This window comes from Nerophis ophidion, linkage group LG09, assembly GCF_033978795.1.
Source record: "Nerophis ophidion isolate RoL-2023_Sa linkage group LG09, RoL_Noph_v1.0, whole genome shotgun sequence".
Classification (NCBI taxonomy): domain Eukaryota; kingdom Metazoa; phylum Chordata; class Actinopteri; order Syngnathiformes; family Syngnathidae; genus Nerophis; species Nerophis ophidion.
Window position 1 is genome coordinate 26,615,064 of NC_084619.1, and position 22,256 is coordinate 26,637,319.

A 22,256-nucleotide genomic window follows, 5' to 3' on the forward strand; every position below is an offset into this window, starting at 1 on the left:
CTTAAGAGACCAAAACACAGCCGGTGTTTCTTTGATTGTTGTGAGGCTTTAATATGGAACGGAGCGGTCAAGCGAACATGTTTCTCTACCACATGTCAACCAGCAAGTTTTTGGATGACAAAATTGTGATATTAAGTCGGCTCTTACTGAAGACTTGAGCGAAGTTTGCGTCCTCCTGCAGCAGCTGTCAAAAAGGCAGCTGTGACTTTCTTGGCTCCTCCATATGGCTTCTCTCCGAGACACTGGCGGTCACCGCAGCCCTCCGACTTTCAGGTATGACTTTATAATCTCACCAAAACACTAGTAACACAATAAGCAAATAAAGGATTTTCCAGAATTATCCTAGTAAATGTGTCTAATAACATCTGAATCGCTCCCACTGCCGTCACCTTTTTTTTTCCCAGTACTTCACTCCAACTTTCCTCATCCACAAATCTTTCATCCTCGCTCAAATTAATAGGGAAATAGCGGCTTTCTCTGTCCGAATTGCTCTTGCTGCTGGTGGCTATGATTATAAACAATGTGAGGATGTGAGGAGCCCTACAACCAGTGACTTCACGCGCACATCGTCTGCTACTTCCAGTACAAGCAAGGCTTTTTTTATTAGCGACCAAAAGTTGCGAACTTTATCGTCGATGTTCTCTACTAAATCCTTTCAGCAAAAATATAGCAATATCGCGAAATGATCAAGTATGACACATAGAATTGACCTGCTATCCCCGTTTTGAATAAGAAAATATCATTTCAGTAGGCCTTTAATTACAGTTGGTCACATAAAAACTGTACTATACTTTGCTTGTTTACTGTATGTAATGTTGCAAAAGTAATTTTATTGATTGTTGAAGAGTGGACATTGAAACCCTGTGCTGTATGAAACTTAACAAATGAAGACTATAGTATTTGTTTCCTATTGGCTACACCTTTGAGTACTGTGTTGCCATCCCTCTGCTTTGCTCTTTTAAATATATTTGAAGTACAGCAGTCTTGTCACCTCGACCACATCCTTCTGCCTGACCTCTTTCCCACAACTGCTCAAATGCTGGCTCCAAATGCACTACGAGATACAGAACCTAGCCCGAAGCCTGGGAGAGAAACTTGGGCGGGTTCCATGGGGCATGAAAGTACATGTTATGTGACGAACATCACTTCTCTGCAATCCCTTTGGCTCATCATTTCTTTCTTGTTTTGTCTAAGGAGCCAGAAGCAGATGACAGCGGACCAGGGCCAGGGGAGGTGAGCAACTGGGATGGCAACACTGAACGGATAACTAGCACTGTTGGCAAGCTTTGCAAGACAGAGTCCCAAAACCACATGTCTCCGAGGTACACGGCCGAGCGCTACATCTGGATTTCTGCACGCAACCTTCTAAATGCACATAGTTATTATATGCATAATATACAGCTGGATTGTGTTCATTCTTATTTATATCTTCTTGTTCAGCTACTTGTTCTTAATCATATTTTCAGTAAAATGGAGAACAGGCTGCAGAGGCGTCCGCGCAGCACCTCAATGAAAGACAGACAGAATTCCAAGGCCCAAAGCGACCGGACCAGCAGCATAGACAGCGAGTGTTCCCCAGAGTTGCGACTTATAGCACAGGTAAACAGCTCAAAATCAGCTTGCAGTGGTGAGACACTGTTTTTCTAAGACCATGATGTCCATTGATGGGTCCAAAAGGTTCCCAGGAAGTCTGTGTACGACCAACTGAACCAGATCCTCATCTCTGATGAACGCTTGCCAGAGAGCATCATCCTCATCAACACCATGGAGTGGCAAGGACAGGTATGTGTTTGTCCCCAGCCTGTCTACTTGCAAGCAGGTGTTTTCTAAGCGGAGGTTGTACCCCCAAGAGGAATAAATAGTATGATTATTGATTGTTTTCTTTTATATGTATCAATGCAGTACGTAGCTGAGTTGCTTCATGAACAGGCCCAGCCCATTGTGTCCACTTGCTCAGCTGCAGACGTCCAGGCCGCCTTCAACACCATTGTTACTCGCATTCAGAGATTGTGAGTCATGTCATGCCTACTCATACTCATTAATAATGGCTAAAGCAAAAAGGTAATTAAATAATAACATCTTGCTTGTCACAATACCCTGATGTTGTCATAGTTTGCTGAAGAGTGTTCTACAGTACAGTACTCGTTTCACAAACTTAATTGATTCTTGAACATGGTTTGCGAACCGAAAGTTTATATAGTGAAGCAGCATTCCCTATAAGAACAAATGTAAACATGAATGATTGGTTCTGGCTTTGACAAAAGTGCCTATTTTAGTAAAAAACTGCACACCTTGACAACACCATAGTGTGAATATATATACTGTGTGTATATATTTGTCGTTATGTGTGTATATATATATATATATATATATATATATATATATATATATATATATATATATATATATATATATGGCTTCACAGTGGCAGAGGGGTTAGTGCGTCTGCCTCACAATACGAAGGTCCTGCAGTCCTGGGTTCAAATCCAGGCTCGGGATCTTTCTGTGTGGAGTTTGCATGTTCTCCCCGTGAATGCGTGGGTTCCCTCCGGGTACTCCGGCTTCCTCCCACTTCCAAAGACATGCACCTGGGGATAGGTTGATTGGCAACACTAAATTGGCCCTAGTGTGTGAATGTGAGTGTGAATGTTGTCTGTCTATCTGTGTTGGCCCTGCGATGAGCTGGCGACTTGTCCAGGGTGTACCCAGCCTTCCGCCCGATTGTAGCTGAGATAGGCGCCAGCGCCCCCCGCGACCCCGAAAGGGAATAAGCGGTAGAAAATGGATGGATGGATGGATATATATATATATATATATATATATTTATATGTATGTGTGTACAAACCCGTTTCCATATGAGTTGGGAAATTGTGTTAGATGTAAATATAAACGGAATACAATGATTTGCAAATCATTTTTAACCCATATTCAATTGAATGCACTACAAAGAGAAGATATTAGATGTTCAAACTCATAAACTTTTTTTTTTTTTTTCAAATAATATTTAACTTAGAAATTTTTGGCTGCTACACATGCCAAAGTAGTTGGGAAAGGGCATGTCCACCACTGTGTTACATCACATGTTATACAAACAACACTCAATAAACATTTGGTAACTGAGGAAACTAATTGTTGGAGCTTTGAAAGTAGAATTCTTTACCATTTTTGCTTGATGTACAGATTAAGTTGTTCAACAGTCCGGGGTCTTGTCGTCGTATATTACGCTTCATAATGCGCCACACATTTTCGATGGGAGACATGTCTGAACTGCAGGCGGGCCAGGAAAGTACCCGCACTCTTTTACTACGAACCCACGCTGTTGTAACACGTGGCTTGGCATTGTTTTGCTGAAATAAGCAGGGGCAACCAGGATAACGTTGCTTGGATGACAACAGATGTTGCTCCAGAAGCTGTTTGTACCTTTCAGCATTAATTGTGCCTTCACAGATGTATAAGTTACCCATGCCTCGGGCACTAATACACCCCCATACCATCACAGATCCTGGCTTTTGAACTTTGCGCCTATAAAAATTTCGCATGGTTATTTTCCTCTTAGTTTCTAAATATAATTTTAAATGTGGACTTGTCAGACCACAGAACACTTTTCCACTTTGCATCAGTCCATCTTAGATGAGCCCGGGCCCAGCGAAGCTGGCTGCGTTCCTAGGTGATAAATGGGTTTGGCTTTGCATAGTAGAGTTTTAACTTGCACTTACAGATGTAGCGACCAACTGTGGTTACTGACAGTGGTTTTCTGAAGTGTTCCTAAACCCATTTGGTGATTTCCTTTACACACTGATGTCGGTTTTTGATGCAGTACCTCCTGAGGGATCAAAGGTCCGTAATATCATCGCTTACGTGCAGTGATTTCTCCAGATTCTCTGAACCTTTTGATGATTTTACGGACCGCAGATGGTAAAATCCCTAAATTCCTTGCAATAGCTCGTTGAGAAATGTTCTAAAACTGTTTGAAAATTTGCTTACAAATTGGTGATCCTCGCCCCTTCCTTGTTTGTGAATTACTTAACATTTTATGGAAGCTACTTTTTATATCCAGTCATGGCACCCACATGTTCCCAATTAGCCTGCACTTCTGTGGGATGTTCCAAATACGTTTTTGATGAGCATTCCTCAACTTAATTGGTATTCATTGCCACCTTTCCTAACTTCTTTGTCACGTGTTGCTGGCATCAAATTCTAAAGTTAATGATTATTTGCCCAAAAAAATAAGTTTATCAGTTTTATCATCAAGTATGTTGTCTTTGTAGCATATTCCACTGAATATGGGTTGAAAGTGAAGTGAATTATATTTATATAGCGCTTTTCTCAAGTGACTCAAAGCGCTTTACATAGTGACACCCAATATCTAAGTTACATTTGAACCAGTGTGGGTGGCACTGGGAGCAGGTGGGTAAAGTGTCTTGCCCAAGGACACAACGGCAGTAACTAGGATGGCACAAGCGGGAATCGAACCTGCAACCCTCAAGTTGCTGACACGGCCACTCTACCAACCGAACTATTTGCAAATTCTTGTATTCTGTTTATATTTACATCAAACACAATTTCCCAACCCATATGGAAACGGGGTTTGTATATCTCAAACCAAGTAATGGCTCAACAACCTCTTTTTTATCCAAACAACACAACAACATTACACTAGTTTACACACACACACACACACACACACGCACACACACACACAGTCTCCTTGGTGTGCTCCAAAACCACAAAATCAAAGAAGGGAAAATGTTTTATCTTGTGTCTGGGAAAAATTGTGGCATTGTTGAACAAGCAGTGGCTTCACATCATTGCTGCTAGCGTTAGCACAAATCAGCAGAGTGAGGCGATCCTTTATCGGCTTGTGTCCCGGTAGTGCTTTCTACTTCACTCTAATAAACGTCCAATGTGGCATCTTTTTTGATGTTTTCACAATAAAAGACTTGCTGCGGAACAAATCCCCCTTCGCTGATAAAATCCTCGAACTGAAGGTGCCGCAAGCCGGAGGCTAACTAGCTAAAACTCTAGCTCAAAGCGGTTGTCTAGCACAGTGGTTCTCAAATGGGGGCACGCGTACCCTAGGGGTACTTGAAGGTATGCCAAAGGGTACATGAGATTTTTTTTAAATATTGTAAAAATAGCAACAATTCAAAAATCCTTTATAAATACATTTATTGAATAATACTTCAACAAAATATGAATGTAAGTTCATAAACTGTGAAAAGAAATGCAACAATGCAATATTCAGGTCAACATTGTTGATATCTAGATTTTTTGTGGACATGTTCCATAAATATTGATGTTAAAGATTTCTTTTTTTGTGAAGAAATGTTTAGAATTAAGTTCATGAATCCAGATGGACATATATTACAATCCCCAAATAGTGCACTTTAAGTTTATGATTAATTCTATGTGTAGAAATCTTTATTTATAATTGAATCACTTGTTTATTTTTCAACAATTCTTTTGTTATTCTTATCTTTTTTTCCAAATAGTTCAAGAAAGACCACTACAAATGAGCAATATTTTGAACCGTTATACAATTTAATAAATCAGAAACTGATGACATAGTGTATTTTACCTCTTTACCTCTTTTTTCAACCAAAAATGCTTTGCTCTGATTAGGGGGTACTAGAATAAAAAAAAATGTTCACAGGGGGTACATCACTGAAAAAAGGTTGAGAACCACTGGTCTAGCAACCCGAAGCTGTATAGCAAGACTGTGAGAGTTTGGACACATTTAAAGCATTTCTGATCACACAAAGTTATCTCTAAGACAGGCTGACACAGCTCTGACTGGTGAAAGGTGTGACAATTGTGGGAATAAACACGTCAGAAGGGCTGCTTGCTGACGAAGCTCTTCGAAAAGCGGCACCCATGTGTACAGCATGTAAACGGGATGTGACATAAGAAGCCCACCTCTTTAAAACGGCTGTGTCTGCGTGTAGAGGAAGTGATGTCATAAAATGGTCAGTCTCCGATGGCTTCATGCAGCATGCAATATGAATGAATAAATGAAGCGTTTGTACACTGGTTTGCACACAGAGGCATATCTGGCGCGATGTTAATGTTTGTAAATCAAAAAGGACTCATATAGTCGTTTGTGAAACGAGGTTCTACTGTATATGGTCCTTAGGTAGCTGTTATCTTGCACAAGACCAGTGCACTGCTTCAGTCGAGTTGTGGACTAAGGGCCATGATACTGACAGCAACATCCAAGGGATTCACCTTCAAATATTGTCTCTAGCAGTAACCAAAAGGTTTGAACGTGTTTACAATACAAGTCCAAATAATGAACAGACTCACACACGTGATGAATTGTTATTACATTTTGTCCAAATATCTGACAGCAACTGTTCCATTTAACTCAAATTTTTGCGATTCAGTCACTCACGAATATGTGAAAATCGCTATAAATAAGCTTACACAATAAGTCATGATATAAAGTTGGACATTGTCCATGAGACTACATCGACATTTATAGGAACCAGTTTAAAAAACTGCACGTTTGTCTACACCCCGCCTAAAGATTGTCATTGTCGAATTTGATTTGTTAGATTTTGGCCATCGTCGAAAATTGGTTGAGTATATGGCGGGTTTTTTTAAGAGGAATAATCCGATAGTGATATGTAGTACTGTATACTGACTGGTTACTAGGTGTCGGTAACGTCACATGATATGCTCTTGCACTTTCATATACCTAAGTATTCCAAATTTAATTAAAGGATACTGATAAAAAGAATAGTCTTACATTAGAGTGAACAAAAAAATTATATATTTTGTGACATTTTCCACCTCCAAAAGCTAAAGCACAGTTTGTGAGGTCTGCTCTGGTGCACAGCACCTTGAGGAAATCAAAAGTAAATAGAGGAAGTAAAAGTTGCAACAAAGGGTCTGCATGTGAACCAGCAGAGAGATCATTACTTCTTTTAATAGGAGAGTTGCACCGAGCCGGTGTGTCCCAACGCTGTTTCAATGGGACCGGCGGTGGTATTCCGCCCGCCAAAAGCATGCGATGGCACAGCGAGCTCTTTGTCTGAGTGCATATCAGCAGCATTCATGGAATACAGAAGGATCAGTTTATCTGGCATTATTCATATTATGCACAATCTTCACTTTCAGTTTTTTTGTGATATTTCATCTTTTATTCAGTGTGGGAACAATGAGGGTTTCACCATGAAAGTAATACCCATGTTAATTAATGTTGAAATATGAATGTACTTTGCAATGTAATTATTTACAGCTCTGAATTGTGGTCTACAATATATTTGTGCTTTTAAGTGACATGAGCCTGCCAAGAAAACATGTTTGTTTTCTAAAAGGCAAGTACTTTTTTTGCAAAAGCATAACACATATTGTTTTAAAGCTAGTAAAACCTTAACAACATATTTTTATTCTAATATGGCATAAATGTTTTCTGTCCTCCTTACCTTGTAGTTGTAACTGCAATGCACAGACTCCGCCCACAATGAAAGTGGCAGTAGCTGGTGACCAGAGTTATCTCAGCACCATCCTGAGGTTCTTTGTGGAACAACTCGCAAATAAGACACCTGATTGGCTCAGTTACATACGCTTTCTGGTCATCCCCATTGGTAAATAATCCTGATTATATAAATATCATCTTACAGCAAGAAATATATTTCAACATCTTGCTTTGCACTTCCCGAACAGGCTCTCATCCTTTGGCTAAATATGTGGCCTCGTTTGACAGCAAGTTTAACTGCATCTTTATGGACACAGCATGGAGGGAGCTGTTCTGCAGGACGGAACGGCCCACCTCAGGTAGGACAAAACTCATGCTAACGGTCTGCAGCAATGCTCCCTTCTGGTGTCTGGCTGCAAAGCACACCAGCGTGTCAAAAGGAAATAAATGGTTTGAGAGCACAGGTCAGGACCTGATGGGTGGAAAGATGTATTTTTATTTTATTTTTTCCCATTTGCGGATGATAGTTACGGCCTGCTTTTGTGGAGGGACTGTTTTTGCTTTACAAAACCACTGCCCCACCCTGTTCATTCTCTGGTGCTGCATAAGAAGATTAACAGGCTCAACATTATGTTGACTAAGAAGGCTTGTAAAATTGAAACCAAATGCTTTGCTTTACCTCATCATGAGATCATATGTTAGTGGGATTTTATTTTCACCGTCATATTTTATTGCCATTTGGCACCTGCAGTCAGAAAATTAAATGACAGAATGATATAAATGAATGTTTGCTTACTGGTTGCTATTTACCGGTGGTTTTACTCTTTGCTCCCTGCAGATAACATTGATGTAGCAGGGCGTGTTGTTCAATATCTGGCCGGTGCTAATGTGTCCCATCAGTTTCCCATCTCTGAAGCCATGCTCACCTACAAACAGAAAAGGTAAATTAAGACTGTTGGAATTGAGGCACCCTCGTGTATTTTATGTGAATATGTGAATGTGCATGTACAGTGGGGCGAAAAAGTATTTAGTCAGCCACCGATTGTGCAAGTTCTCCCACTTAAAATGATGACAGAGGTCTGTAATCATAGGTACACTTCAACTGTGAGAGACATCATGTGAAAAAAAAATCCAGGAAATCACATTGTAGGAATTTTAAATAATTTATTTGTAAATTAAAGTGGAAAATACGTATTGGGTCAACCATTCGAAGCTCTCACTAATGGAAGGAGGTTTTGCCTCAAAATCTCACGATACATGGCCCCATTCATTCTTTCCTTAACACGGATCGTTTGTTCTGTCCCCTTAGCAGAAAAAAAGCCCCGAAGCATGATGTTTCCACCCCCATGCTTCACAGTAGGTGTGGTGTTCTTGGGATGCAACTCAGTATTCTTCTTCTTCCAAACACGACGAGTTGAGTTTATACCAGAAAGTTCTATTTTGGTTTCATCTGACCACATGACATTCTCCCGTTCCTCTGCTGTATCATCCATGTATCCATTTTGGTATAAACTCAACTCGTCGTGTTTGGAGGAAGAAGAATACTGAGTTGCATCCCAAGAACAACATACCTACTGTGAAGCATGAGGGTGGAAACATCATGCTTTAGGGCTGTTTTTCTGCTAAGGGGACAGGACGATTGATCCGTGTTAAGGAAAGAATGAATGGGGCCATGTATCGTGAGATTTTGAGGAAAAACCTCCTTCCATTAGTGAGAGCTTTGAATGGTTGACCAAATACTTATTTTCCACCATAATTTACAAATAAATTCTTTAAAATTCCTACAATGTTCCTGGATTTTTTTTTTCACATTCTGTCTCTCACAGTTGAAGTGTACCTATGATGAAAATTACAGACCTATGTCATCTTTTTAAGTGGGAGAACTTGCACAATCGGTGACTGACTAAATACTTTTTTGCCCCCACTGTATGTCTTTGTGAGCTAAGCATGTATGCCTTTAATTGATTTCCTAGCAAGATTAAAAGAAAACGTTTTTTATTATTTTCAGTTTATTTTACTACCATTTTTCCTGCACACTATGCATTATGTGAACGTGCACAATCTAATGTACTCCAATGCAAGAGATGCACATGAATTTGACCTTATATTAAGACAGTTGTGTGCACAATAATAAACATTTTACAAAATGAATACATCTCTGACTGTCACGTAACTAAGCATCATTATCTTAATGAAGGCAGAATATTTAATACCTCTTTGCTATTAGATCTCCTTTGGGTGTTAGTTGAGTGGGGGGCGGTTAGTAGAGAGAAGCAGTACGTATGGATTGGTACCAAATTCAGTATTTTAATTGGCACAGACCAAATTCCGCCGATACCCGGTAGAATCAAACACTGCCACATATCAATATTTTTGTTGCACTTGACTCTAACAAAGTGTATATTGAGACCAGAAATATTTACTAAATTTGTTGATTTATTGAAAAATTATCTAAAGAAGTCTAAATTCTCGTTAAGTTAGCAACATCCTGCTATATCTTATTCTCTAGCACAGTAGTTTTTGAAGTACCACCATAATGACCAACTATAAAATACAGTAGCAAAGTAGGCCTAAGTATTCATTGAAAACAAGACAGAGTTTTTATTTAACATACAGTTGTGATCAAAAGTTTACATACACTTGTAAAGAACATAATGTAATGGATGTCTTGAGTTTCCAATAATTTCTACAACTCTTATATTTTTTTTGTGATAGAGTGATTGGAGCACATACTTGTTGGTCACAAAAAACATTAATGAAGTTTGGTTCTTTTATGAATTTATTATGGGTTTACTGAAAATGTGACCAAATCTGCTGGGTCAAAAGTATACATACAGCAATGTTAATATTTAGTTACATGTCCCTTGGCAAGTTTCACTGCAAAAGGCGCTTTTGGTAGCCATCCACAAGCTTCTGGTTGAATTTGTGACCACTCCTCTTGAAAAAATTGGTGTAGTGTAGCTATATTTGTTGGCTTTCTGACATGGACTTGTTTCTTCAGCATTGTCCACACGTTTAAGTCAGGACTTTGAAAAGGCCATTCTAAAACCTTAATTCTAGCCTGATTTAGCCATTCCTTTACCACTTTTGACGTGTGTTTGGGGTTATTGTCCTGTTGGAACACCCAACTGCGCCAGAGACCCAACCTCAGGGCTGATGATTTTAGGTTGTCCTGAAGAATTTGAAGGTAGTCGTCCTTTTTCATTGTCCCATATAAAGAACCAATTCCATTGGCCCACAGCATAATACTACCACCACCACGCTTGACGGGAATGGTGTTCCTGGGATTATAGGCCTCAACGTTTCTCTTCCAAACATGTTGCTGCCTAACAGCTCAATTTGTGTTTCATCGGACCCCAGAACTTTCCTCCAGAAGGCCTTATCTTTGTCCATGTGATCTCCAAAAAAAATAAGAGTTGTAGAAATGATTGGAAACTCAAGACAGCCATGACATTATGAACTTCACAAGTGTATTTAAACTTTTGACCACGACTGTATGTATTTAATAATTTTGGCCACTGTAACTTCACACAGAGTTTGAACAGGAACACTGTTTGAATACAGGAAAATAAAACACTGTACCTTAATCAAGTTATTCTTTGGTGCATTACTAGATGTAGCCTGCATAATATTTTGGATATCCTCTGGCCATGCTCGCTCTGGTTGGTCAAAAGCCCCTCATGTGACTGCAGGGCGTCATGTTTGCTGCCGAATTTGAAAACGAGTTGGCCATACTCCCCTATGCACGTCTCTGACTAGTGGTACACCTACTGCCATTTAAGAATCACTGCTCAAGCAGACCAGCTGCATATCAGGTGGATTAAGAAGCAGAGTTAGGAGGCCATCTACCCGAAAGAGCTACGTTCACAGACTCTCATTGTTATATGTTTATTATCTCGGGCGTGGCCAACTAAATACGGTATCTTTGTGGCGAGCTTCAACAAGTACATGAATGTAAGGGAAACACGCATTAGATTGTGCAGGTGTAGATAATTAAAGATGGAAGTGCACTGCATGCAAACATTGCATCAGTCATGGATGATCATAAATGTTAAGTTTGCTGCTGCAATTCATCAATGAGTGTTTTTTTGCAGACATCCGCATGTTTATTTCCAATCAAAGTTGCAGCAAAGGTTTTTAGGGTTCTCATAGTAACTGATGGACAGCCCAGTTGATGCATCTGCATGTTATTTTCTGCTTCCCTTATGTGAAGAGTGGCTTCCTTGTTAGTCAGAAGGTACCAAATCCAACACACAGTTTAACACTGTTTGCATTCCTTCTCCCCCCCTACCCATTGTTTTTATTTGCATTCAAGGAAAAGAAGTTTGTATTTTGATTTTTACATCAGGTATCTAATTTAACTCTTGTTTGGTTTTTCCCTTTTTTATTCTCCTCACCGCCATCTGCTGTGTCTTCTAACACACCTTTTCCCATTTTGAAACTCACCGTAGTGTCACTCTGCACGACCCTTTGAGGTTTTTTGTGACTTAACTGTGCCCTTTGTGATGTTGCAGTGACGATTTGCCTAACAACCTTAAAATGGTCCCATATACTGGCTTGAGTCAGCATGAAATATAAAATATTTGGACAAAAAGACTCAAAAATCTTGTATTAAGTCTTTCTCAGAAGTTGTTGTATCTGCTAAAGGAAGACCATCACCCTAGCATATTCCATTTTCATTTCCTGTTACTGTATTGACTTTGTGTCTTTTTCATTAAGCCATTTATTCCAGAGTGTAAGGGGTCACAAAGCAAGGAGCATCATGACTACCGAGATGTTGTGTGATCTTAAAATGGAATAGATACGTTGTTTGCGCTTGTTCTTTCCATTGCTATAACCATAAAGTCTGCTATGATTGCATGTGTGTTAAGGAGCTTGTGCAAGATGGTTGAGCTATAAATGGAAATGAATGGTAGACGCAGGTCTCGACAAGAACACCCTTCTTATTCAAATTTGGTTGTAAGGAGCGGTCCACTCATTCATCTCATGACCCCCAAGATGATCTCATTCCCCCCTCAAAGCCCGTCATGTGCCATTTCTGCTGCGATGGGGCATGGTGCCATATTCCCTTCAGGACCATTGAGTGTTGCACTTCTGAAGTTTTGCGGTGTCCCAAGTCTCCTGTTGCTTCACTAATAGCCTCTACCTTGTTTCCCCTCACAGCCCGGACGAGGACTCCTGTCAGAAATTTGTGCCATTTATTGGGGTAGGGTCTTCCCCGCCAAAATAAACAATACTTTCAGATCAGTCTGCTTTTATTCTAAATTAATGGTAAAATATTGTGTTGTACTTGCAGGTTGTGAAAGTCGGGATTGTAGAGCAAAGCCTCTCAACCTCTGGTAAGGCAGCTTTGGTTCAAACTAAGACTACAGCTATTGATGATTTTAGTAATGGAGTAATTGTTTGCTTAATCGAGTAATGGCATAAAACACCTTAAGGAGTCATATTGTGGGTTTTTTCTCTTTTTAAGACACTTCATTTTGGTCTATATAACATGTAATGATGGTTCTTTAGTCAAAATGTTGCACAGATTTTGCTGTAAAGATTTATTTTCAAGACAGTTTTTGGCTTCTTTCAAAAACGGTTAATTTTGAGAGGCAGAGTTGGTAGATGCAAATGAAGCCGTCCTTACCACACCCCCTCAAGCTGACTAGCCTTCCATCCCTGGCATGGCAGCCCTGTTTACTACAGTAGTTGTTTTTTGCTTTGTTTTGCTAAGACCGTATGGAATATGGACATTAGTAGTTGCCACCAACCATTTATTTTTTTACTTAGCTTTCACCACAACACAACATCCCAGATGATCTAGCGCATGGGTCTCAAACTGAAGTTACTTGGGGGCCACTGGATGCAGTCTGGGTGAGGCTGGGCCGCAAGAAAAGATTTCTGAAACATTTTTTTGCATACTCCTTAGCATGTCTAGTTGTATAATGACGTTTCAAATTGTATCCCTTGTGCACCGCAACTTTCTCTGTGCAAATAAGACACATTGGGGTGCCCCTGTGCTCAACAAAGAAATATTGCATCTCCCACTTTTCCTGGAATTGTCTTTGGTCATCATTAACCTTTCTCTTCACTGCCGGCTTTGAAAAATACATGTTTGGGGTTGTGGAATATATTTGTATTTAGTCGAAGCACGAAGAATAATGTTTTTCTCCAATGTATGTCGCTCCGCTTTTCCTACCTACAGGAACACGGCGGTCGGCGGATAATAGCCGGGAAAGTACCGGGATAGCGAGCGCAAAAGGAGGGCTCACAGATTGTTATTAACCTACTCAGTTGCCTAGTGGTTAGAGTGTCCGCCCTGAGATCGGTAGGTTGGGAGTTAGTCATACCAAAGACTATAAAAAATGGGACCCATTGCCTCCCTGCTTGGCACTCAGCATCAAGGGTTGGACTTGGGGTTTAAATCACCATAAAATGATTCCCGGGCGCAGCACCGCTGCTGCCTACTGCTCCCCTCACTTCCCAGGGGGTGATCAAGGCGATAAGTCAAATGCAGAGAACAAATTTCACCACACCTAGTGTATGTGTGACAATCATTGGTACTTTAACTTTTAACTTTAATCTAGTGTCATATAGAAATATATGTAGTGTTCATCGTGTGAAGCATTGCAAATTAAACAATAAAAAAAAACAAAAAAAACGGTTCGAATTGGTTTATCGGGCACTGTTATTACTGTCGGACAGGTGTCGCGGTGTGACTGCAGCCAGGCACGTAAGAAAATCCTCGTCTCCATGGCAACGTCTCTGTCGCTTTCAGTCATTTGCCGCTTTTCCACTAACGCAGGGTAGGCAACCCAGAATGTTGAAAGAGCCATTTTGGACCCAAATAAAACAACGCTGTCAAGCGGCATTCATATAAAACTCGCGGGCCACATTAACATTTAACTTTCATATTAAGGTGGGGGCCACAAAATAATGTCTCGCAGGCCGCGTGTCTGAGACCCCTGATCGAGCGAGACAATGCAGCCCCCCATGGAAATTTCTGGAACAAAATGCTGGCTACTGAGTCATTAGCTTTCCAATGCTAGATCCTGGGTGTATACATGTGTACATTGACAATAAAATACTTTTCTATTCTGTATCATGGTAATACTTTTACTGCACTGCTCGAACCCTTGTAAAAGATAGAGGCCTTAGCCGACTAATACATTTTGCTATGCTGGCTGCATAATCATACTTATTATAATACTAAGTGGTCCATTGCCAAACACAGTAGGCACTGATTCAATTAAAAATATTTTTTGGGGGAAGATCATTCTTTATTTTGCCGGTGGACAGTGATGCTATTGTGTTTTATGAGAAGGCTAAGCTAGCTACACACCAAATCGAGCTAACATTGCTAACGTATCAGTCACAAATTTCTAACGTACTGATTATCGTTTCATTGTCTCCTTTTTAATTTTTTTTGTTTTACTTCGATTTTAACTTGTTCAAAATGAGCTACTATTCCTACTATACTGCATAATAAATAATGCTAGTTACAGGTAATAAGATTGACACAAAAAAAGATGATAATGGGTACCTTAAATGAATCATTTTAAAGAAATGGGCAAATTCTGTGTAAAAAATACTCAATAAACATAACAATTTTTTTTAACCTTACTAAGAATTTAGAGTGCATGAGAATGTCATATTATTTGAATTAATTGGTTCTTGAACAGGGTTCGTAAATAGAGAAGCTCCTATATTGAAGCACATTTCTCTGTATGTTCCTTCTTGACTGCACTTAAATGTAGAATATATGTAGAATATATTTATATTATTCATATATTATATATATAATATATGTCATATATTATTTATTATTATTATTGTTTATTGTGAGCGGACTGTGGTGCTGAATTTCCCCCAGGGATCAATAAAGTACTTTCTATTTTATTCTGTTCTATTCATAAGAAAGAATGTAAATATGAATAATGGCTTCCAGCCTTGAGAAAAATCCATAGGTTAGTAAAGGTTTGTACTTTATGAACACAATTTCAAGTACTGTACATCAAACAAACATAACACGGAAGGATCAACTTTTTATTTGATAAAGTCAAAAACAACTCGCTCAACTGTCCTCATTTGTTGCCGCCCTGCCGAAACACACACAGTCACTAGCCATGTGGTGCACTCACAGTTTAAAATCAAACAACTTCTTACTTTAACAGCCAGCTTGATTGGGAATATAAAAGTAAAAACCACTGTGCATTGTTAGTAATCAGCGGAGGAAAGGTAAAGGGGGTAGGCAGTGCCGACAACGCTGTGGATACTTTCTGAATGTTTCAAACCACATATTCCTTGTCCGTTGCTTTCTTTTGATCTATATTAAGCTAGCAAAACTAGAAACATGCTGTACAAAAGGCTAAAAAAAACATTTGAAAAGCTCACAAAGAATCACAGTAGCTAACAGCAGCATTGTGCTGACTGAATGAGAAGCAAATAGCGATCACAGTGGATGTGCTGCAAACACAAAATGGCTCCGCTGCAAGGCACATAATGGGTGTATCATATGTTTGTACACTGAAACAAGGTTCGAACTCCAAAGCATATTTTGATTCGGTCTGTGGTTTGTGAACGAAAAGTTTTTGCATCGAGGGGTTCCTAAATGCAGGTTGCACTGTACGTGCTCAGTCAGCAGTAATACCGCTGATGAGTTTCTTTTAAAAAAAATTATATATATACTGTATTATATATATATCTATCTATCTATATATATATATATATAGATAGATAGAGATATATATATAAAATACAGTATTATATATATATATATATATATATATATATATATATATATATATATATATATATATAATACAGTCGGCAAGTGTAACACAAATTTAAACCCAAAGTTGAGTAGCATTACCAACATGCTGCGGTCGATAATGATAGACCTAATAATAAATCGACATCAGGAAGCTGCCTACAGCCACAGCTGTTAATGCTCATGAGTTTTGATCTCCACTGTAATTACAGACCTGTTTGTTTTCCTAAACCACACACTCGGCGTGTGTATAAGAGTTTGTTGAGTAGCGGTGCATATTTTTATAGAAAGTATATACTGTGACAATACATGCATCGATCATGGCATTAACATTGAGTTCTTCTTTGCTGACTAATTCTCCCGTCCAAAGGCAAAACCTAGTAACTCACTTCTAGCTGATTTTGAGAAAACAAAGGAAAACCAATCTATCTTGATGCTGTCTTACAAAGATCTACAAAGTCATCAAACGTTTAGATGTTTTCTTGAGCTTTCATTTTCTTGCCGATTGAGCCATGGATTGAACGTGTGCCCTTCTCCAGATATTTTATCACAATCTCGGGTGGGCCCCATTCTGCGTTTGCACATTGGGCAAGAGCCGTGTACAACCCCCAGTTTTTATTTTGACCTCCACAGTTATCTGCCCAAAAGAGTATGCAAGATGAAGAATCAAGAACAATACATTTAATGAAGATGCTTGCAACGTCCCGGGCCAATCTTCCAAATATCCCCTCGTGCCATAATATCACATAATCAGGTTGACCGTCGGCCCCCATTCGTGCAAATGTCTCATTAAAGACAATAAGGCGACTGACAAAGAAGCTCCGATTGGTCCCTTGAGATACTAGGTTTTTCTGTTGTATCTACGCGGTTATGTGGTAGTTGCTAGGTCCTGCCATGCGCGTAACAGCTTACTTACGGAACAAATTACAATATCGCATACACTAATGTAAAGCATATCACCTAGGAACTCCAAAATTATTATCAGCTCACTTTTGACCAAAATTGAGTTACTGGGTTTTGTTTGCCTTTGGACGGGAGAATTATATTTGCATATCTAAAGTATATCTTAGTAAAGTATTTCCTAACTACAGTTAAATACATGTCAGTCCTGTCCCAGCCACCCCCAGCCCACAATATTTCATGCAGATGGAACAGTTGAAAAATTTATTGATTTTATGCAGTAGGAGATAATAAGACTCATGCCAATAAAATATGTTATTCTAAGATTGTCTATGTCCTATTGACAGTGGATTCTGATGATGCAATGGGGGGCAACACAAGCATCTTGGCCTCCCCCACACCCCCATCGGCTGGTCCGTATGGGAAGGAGATTGGGGGAACGCCCCCCCAGTCACCCTCTGTGTCCACCGCCCTTTCCGGAGCTGGGTAAGACGCACAACAAAATAAATGTTCACCACTGCATCAGCAGGTCGTCAAGGTGGGTCTTTGCTGTCTTTGCAGCTCTCCGTGTTCTGGCAGTGAAGTGATGGGCCTGCAGGTGGACTACTGGACGTGGCAAGGACCCGAGAAGAAAAAAGAAGGAGAGAAGCGAGACGTGGGTCTGAAGAACACGCTGAAGAGTAACTTCCGCTCCCTCCAAGTCAGCCGTCTGCCATGCGGAGGGGAGCTGACCCCCCCACCCAGCATGGCCATGACGGTTGTCACCAAAGAGAAGAACAAAAAAGGTACATGTTGCTTTGGGTCCCAAATGAAGCATTTTTAAACATAAAAATGGCTAAATAAACAACTAAAATGTTGTTCAGTATTGTGGCCACTGATTGGCTCAGCCTTATATTGAAACAAGTCAGGAAATTGTGTTATCTCATTTCTAGAGATAGGGGGTTGTTACCATGACAACATTTCGACTATGTTAACCATTTTTAATTTTTGATGATGTTACTTAAAATTTCAGACTATGATAACTTTGTTCTTGTAAACTTCTTTATAGTACTACATCAACTTGCGAGCTGAATTGTTTCTGTGACAGAGCCCTTGACTCAAAACACAATTGAAATCAATTTAATTGGTGCTTGGCCCGCCCAAAACACACAATTTGAATTTAATTTTAATGTAATATGCCTTTTAAAAAGAAAAAGTAACTTAAAAACAAAAACAGGATGCAGTCCTAACAACTACAGTAGTTTTATGAGGTAATTTAATAATTTACAACATTTACCTACTTATATGTTTTTCCTATGCAACACCATCAGCAGCTTCTCCATAATTTTATGGATAAATGTGTCTTGTTCAGATATTTTAACTTCATTGACTGGTGTTGGACTCATTCTGCTTCAGTACGATGCAGACCAGCAGTGACACAATCAAATTGCTTCGCCAAGTTGGCGACACGCTCTGTCATGTTTTTGATTATTTATTTATTTAATTAAATGAATATGCACAGTCGTTTACATTCCATTTCTTCCTTTGTATCGTTGGAAAACAAATGTACTTCCATCTTTAGCTATACGCTAATGCTCGTGAGGAGGACCAAATAGATTGGGCAGCCCTAAGGGCAGTAGTCGGCAACCCAAAAATGTTAAAGAGCCATATTGCACCAAAAATACAAAAAAAAAATCCTGTCTGGAACCACCAAAAATGTAAAGCCTTATATAAGTGTTAAAATGAAGGCAACACATGATTTGTCTATATTAGCTACGTATATTCGACTCATATCAAAATGAATATGTTTTGCAGAATGATGCAAATCTTTGTTGACGGAAATATTAAAATGTTATATTTATTCTTCTCATTCTTACAACTTTGAAAAACATTAGTAAAACGTAGGCTTTTCCGATGGTAAGCTAACTCTTGGAAATGACTGGCCTAGAATGGCCAAAGGTAAAGATGTGTGTGTTCAAATTGAAGAAAACGGAAACTACAAATAAAATGAGCTCAAATATACCTGAAATACGAGGCATAATGATGCAATATGTGCATACAGCTAGCATAGATAGCATGTTAGCATCGATTAGCTTGCAGTCATGCAGTGACCAAATATGTCTGATTAGCTCTCCACACAAGTCAATAACATTAAAAAAGGATGGATTCACGCACAGCATAAAACGTTTGATGGACAAATAGAAATTAAAGAAGGAGTGGCATAAAACACATCTTTTTGTGGCAGCATCAAGCAAAGTTGTACATGTAAACAAATTATGGTGCGTTCAAGGACTTCCAAAATTCAGACAAAATGGCGCGCGCCAAATAGTCTCATGAGTAAAGCATGTTTAATATACACAGAGGGATTTCTAACAATTACGAAGTTTTGTGTCATGTTGTCCTCCTACAGAAACCATATTAAAACAAAAAAATATATACATTCTTTTTCCCCTCATCAAAAGCTCCAGGAAGCCACAGGGGCGGCGCTAAAGCGAAAGCCGCGTGTTGCTGAACACCCTCGCCTTAGGGGGTTCACTGTGACATTTGCTACACCACGGCGAGGATGCTTGTAACTCAAAGCATAACAATCAGCCAAGACAAAGGTCTTATCCTAAAATACTCTTAAGTTGAGGTAGCACTGTTTTCTCTATAGAACGCCTTTTATTGTTATGTACAAACCCCGTTTCCATAGGAGTTAGGAAATTGTGTTAGATGTAAATATAAACGGAATACAATGATTTGCAAATCATTATCAACCCATATTCAATTGAATATGCTACAAAGACAACATATTCGATGTTCAAACTGATAAACTTTATTTTTTTTGCAAATAATCATTAACTTTAAAATTTGATGCCAGCAACACGTGACAAATAAGTTGGGAAAGGTGGCAATAAATACTGATAAAGTTGAGGAATAATCATCAAACACTTATATGGAACATCCCACAGGTGTGCAGGCTAATTGGGAACAGGTGGGTGCCATGATTGGGTATAAAAGCAGCTTCCATGAAATGCTAAGTAATTCACAAACAAAGATGGGGCGAAGGTCACCAATTTGTAAGCAAATTGTCAAACTGTTTTAGAAAAACATTTCTCAACGAGCTATTGCAAGGAATTTAGGGATTTTACCATCTATGGCCCGATTATAGCTGAGATAGGCGCCAGCGCCCCCCGCGACCTCAAAAGGGAATAAGCGGTAGAAAATGGATGGATGGATGGGTCCGTAAAATCATCAAAAAGTTCAGAGAATCTTGAGAAATCACTGCACATAAGCGATGATATTACGGACCTTTGATCCCTCAGGAGGTACTGCATCAAAAACCGACATCAATGTGGAAAGGATATTACCACATGGGCTCAGGAACACTTCATAAAACCACTGTCAGTAACTACAGTTGGTCGCTACATCTGTAAGTGCAAGTTAAAACTCTACTATGCAAAGCCAAACCCATTTATCAAAAATATCCTGAAACGCCGCCGGCTTGGCTGGGCCCGAGCTCATCTAAGATGGACTGATGCAAAGTGGAAAAGTGTTCTGTGGTCTGACGAGTCCACATTTCAAATTATATTTGGAAACAGAGGACCTGGTGTCTTCCAGAACAAAGAGGAAAATAACCATCCGGATTGTTATAGGCGCAAAGTTCAAAAGCCAATATATCTGTGATGGTATGAGAGTGTATTAGTACCCAAGGCTTGGGTAACTTACACATCTGTGAAGGCCCCATTAATGCTGAAAGGTCCATACAGGTTTTGGAGCAACATATGTTGTCATCCAAGCAACGTTATCATGGACGCCCCTGCTTATTTCAGCAAGACAAGTTTTTACAACAGCGTGGCTTTGTAAAAAAAGAGTGCTGGTACTTTCCTGGTTCGCCTGCAGTCCAGACATGTCTCCCATCGAAAATGTGTCGCTCATTATGAAGACCCCGTACTGTTGAACGACTGAAGCTCTACATAAAACAAGAATAGGAAAGAATTCCACTTTCAAAGCCTCAAAAATTAGTTTCCTCAGTTCCCAAACGTTTATTGAGTGTTGTTAAAAGAAAAGGTGATGTAACACAGTGGTGAACATGCCCTTTCCCAACTACTTTGGCACGTGTTGCAGCCATGAAATTCTAAGTTAATTTTTATTTGCAAAAAAAAATAAAATTTATGAGTTTGAACATCAAATATCTTGTCTTTGTAGTGCATTCAACTGAATATGGGTTGAAAAGGATTTGCAAATCATTGTATTCTGTTTATATTTACATCCAACACAATTTCCCAACTCATATGGAAACGGGGTTTGTTCAATTGTTACTATACACATGTACAATTGTTATATTGTTACTATACACATGTACAATTGTTATATTGTTACTATACACATGTACAATTGTTATATTGTTACTATACACATGTACAATCAGATTAAAAGCAGCTATGTCTCTGGTGCAGATATGTATTAGAAAACAGAATACCGTATTTCCTAGAATTGCCGCAGGGCATATAGTATGCGCCTACCTTGAATTACTGCCGGGTCAAACTTGCTTCCCAAAATAATTAGCGCATGCTTAGTATTACCGCCTGGTCAAACTCGTGATGTCACGAGTGACACTTCCCCTGTCATCATTTTCAAAATGGAGGAGGCTGATTTCAATACCTGTTATTTGAAATCGCATAAAGGGAAGAAGATTAAGAGCTATTAAGTAGGATTTAAGGTCCAAGCTTACATCATACTCAATTTTTTACTGCATACCTTTCGTAAGTGCCGGAGTGAGATGAGGTTTTAAAATAATTAGCGCATGTTTACTTTCACCGCATGCCTTTGGTAAACGCAGGATTTAGAAGAGGTTTTAAATGAATTAGCGCCCCGGCGGCAATTCAAGGAAATACGGGTAGTAGAAAATAAAATAAATAAAATAGTGCACTTAAATATAAAAAATAATATATGCATTGTTCTGACTATATACTGTATAACATTATGATAATAACTTATTTTTGCACACTGTTGACTTTTTGTAAAAGTTCTACTCTAATGCTTGGGAAAAACCAAGTAAAAATAACGGCTTGTCCTTTTTCTAGTTATATTTCTCAGCAAAAAGCCTAAGGAGAAAGAGCTGGACTCTAAGAGCCAAGTGATCGATGGCATCAGCAGGTTGATCTGCACAGCCAAGCACCAGCACACAATGCTGAGAGGTAACACTGCCCCCTGCTGTTG

General features: G+C 39.3%; 1 protein-coding gene across 2 annotated transcripts in view; it reads left to right on the plus strand.

The window, feature by feature from the left end:
- Positions 1 to 22,256, plus strand: part of zmp:0000000755 (phosphofurin acidic cluster sorting protein 2) — a 112,073-nt gene that overhangs the window by 85,740 nt on the left and 4,077 nt on the right. Inside the window, exons 12-24 of one of the 2 annotated variants that reach the window (XM_061910678.1) lie at positions 1,195 to 1,322; positions 1,467 to 1,599; positions 1,678 to 1,782; positions 1,903 to 2,009; positions 7,435 to 7,589; positions 7,669 to 7,779; positions 8,259 to 8,361; positions 11,736 to 11,768; positions 12,584 to 12,626; positions 12,717 to 12,759; positions 17,423 to 17,561; positions 17,637 to 17,860; positions 22,121 to 22,234. In XM_061910678.1, coding sequence (XP_061766662.1) covers positions 1,195 to 1,322; positions 1,467 to 1,599; positions 1,678 to 1,782; positions 1,903 to 2,009; positions 7,435 to 7,589; positions 7,669 to 7,779; positions 8,259 to 8,361; positions 11,736 to 11,768; positions 12,584 to 12,626; positions 12,717 to 12,759; positions 17,423 to 17,561; positions 17,637 to 17,860; positions 22,121 to 22,234 — 1,438 coding nt within the window. The remainder of the gene's footprint in view (positions 1 to 1,194; positions 1,323 to 1,466; positions 1,600 to 1,677; positions 1,783 to 1,902; positions 2,010 to 7,434; positions 7,590 to 7,668; positions 7,780 to 8,258; positions 8,362 to 11,735; positions 11,769 to 12,583; positions 12,627 to 12,716; positions 12,760 to 17,422; positions 17,562 to 17,636; positions 17,861 to 22,120; positions 22,235 to 22,256) is intronic. The other variant, XM_061910679.1, reaches the window with a different exon arrangement.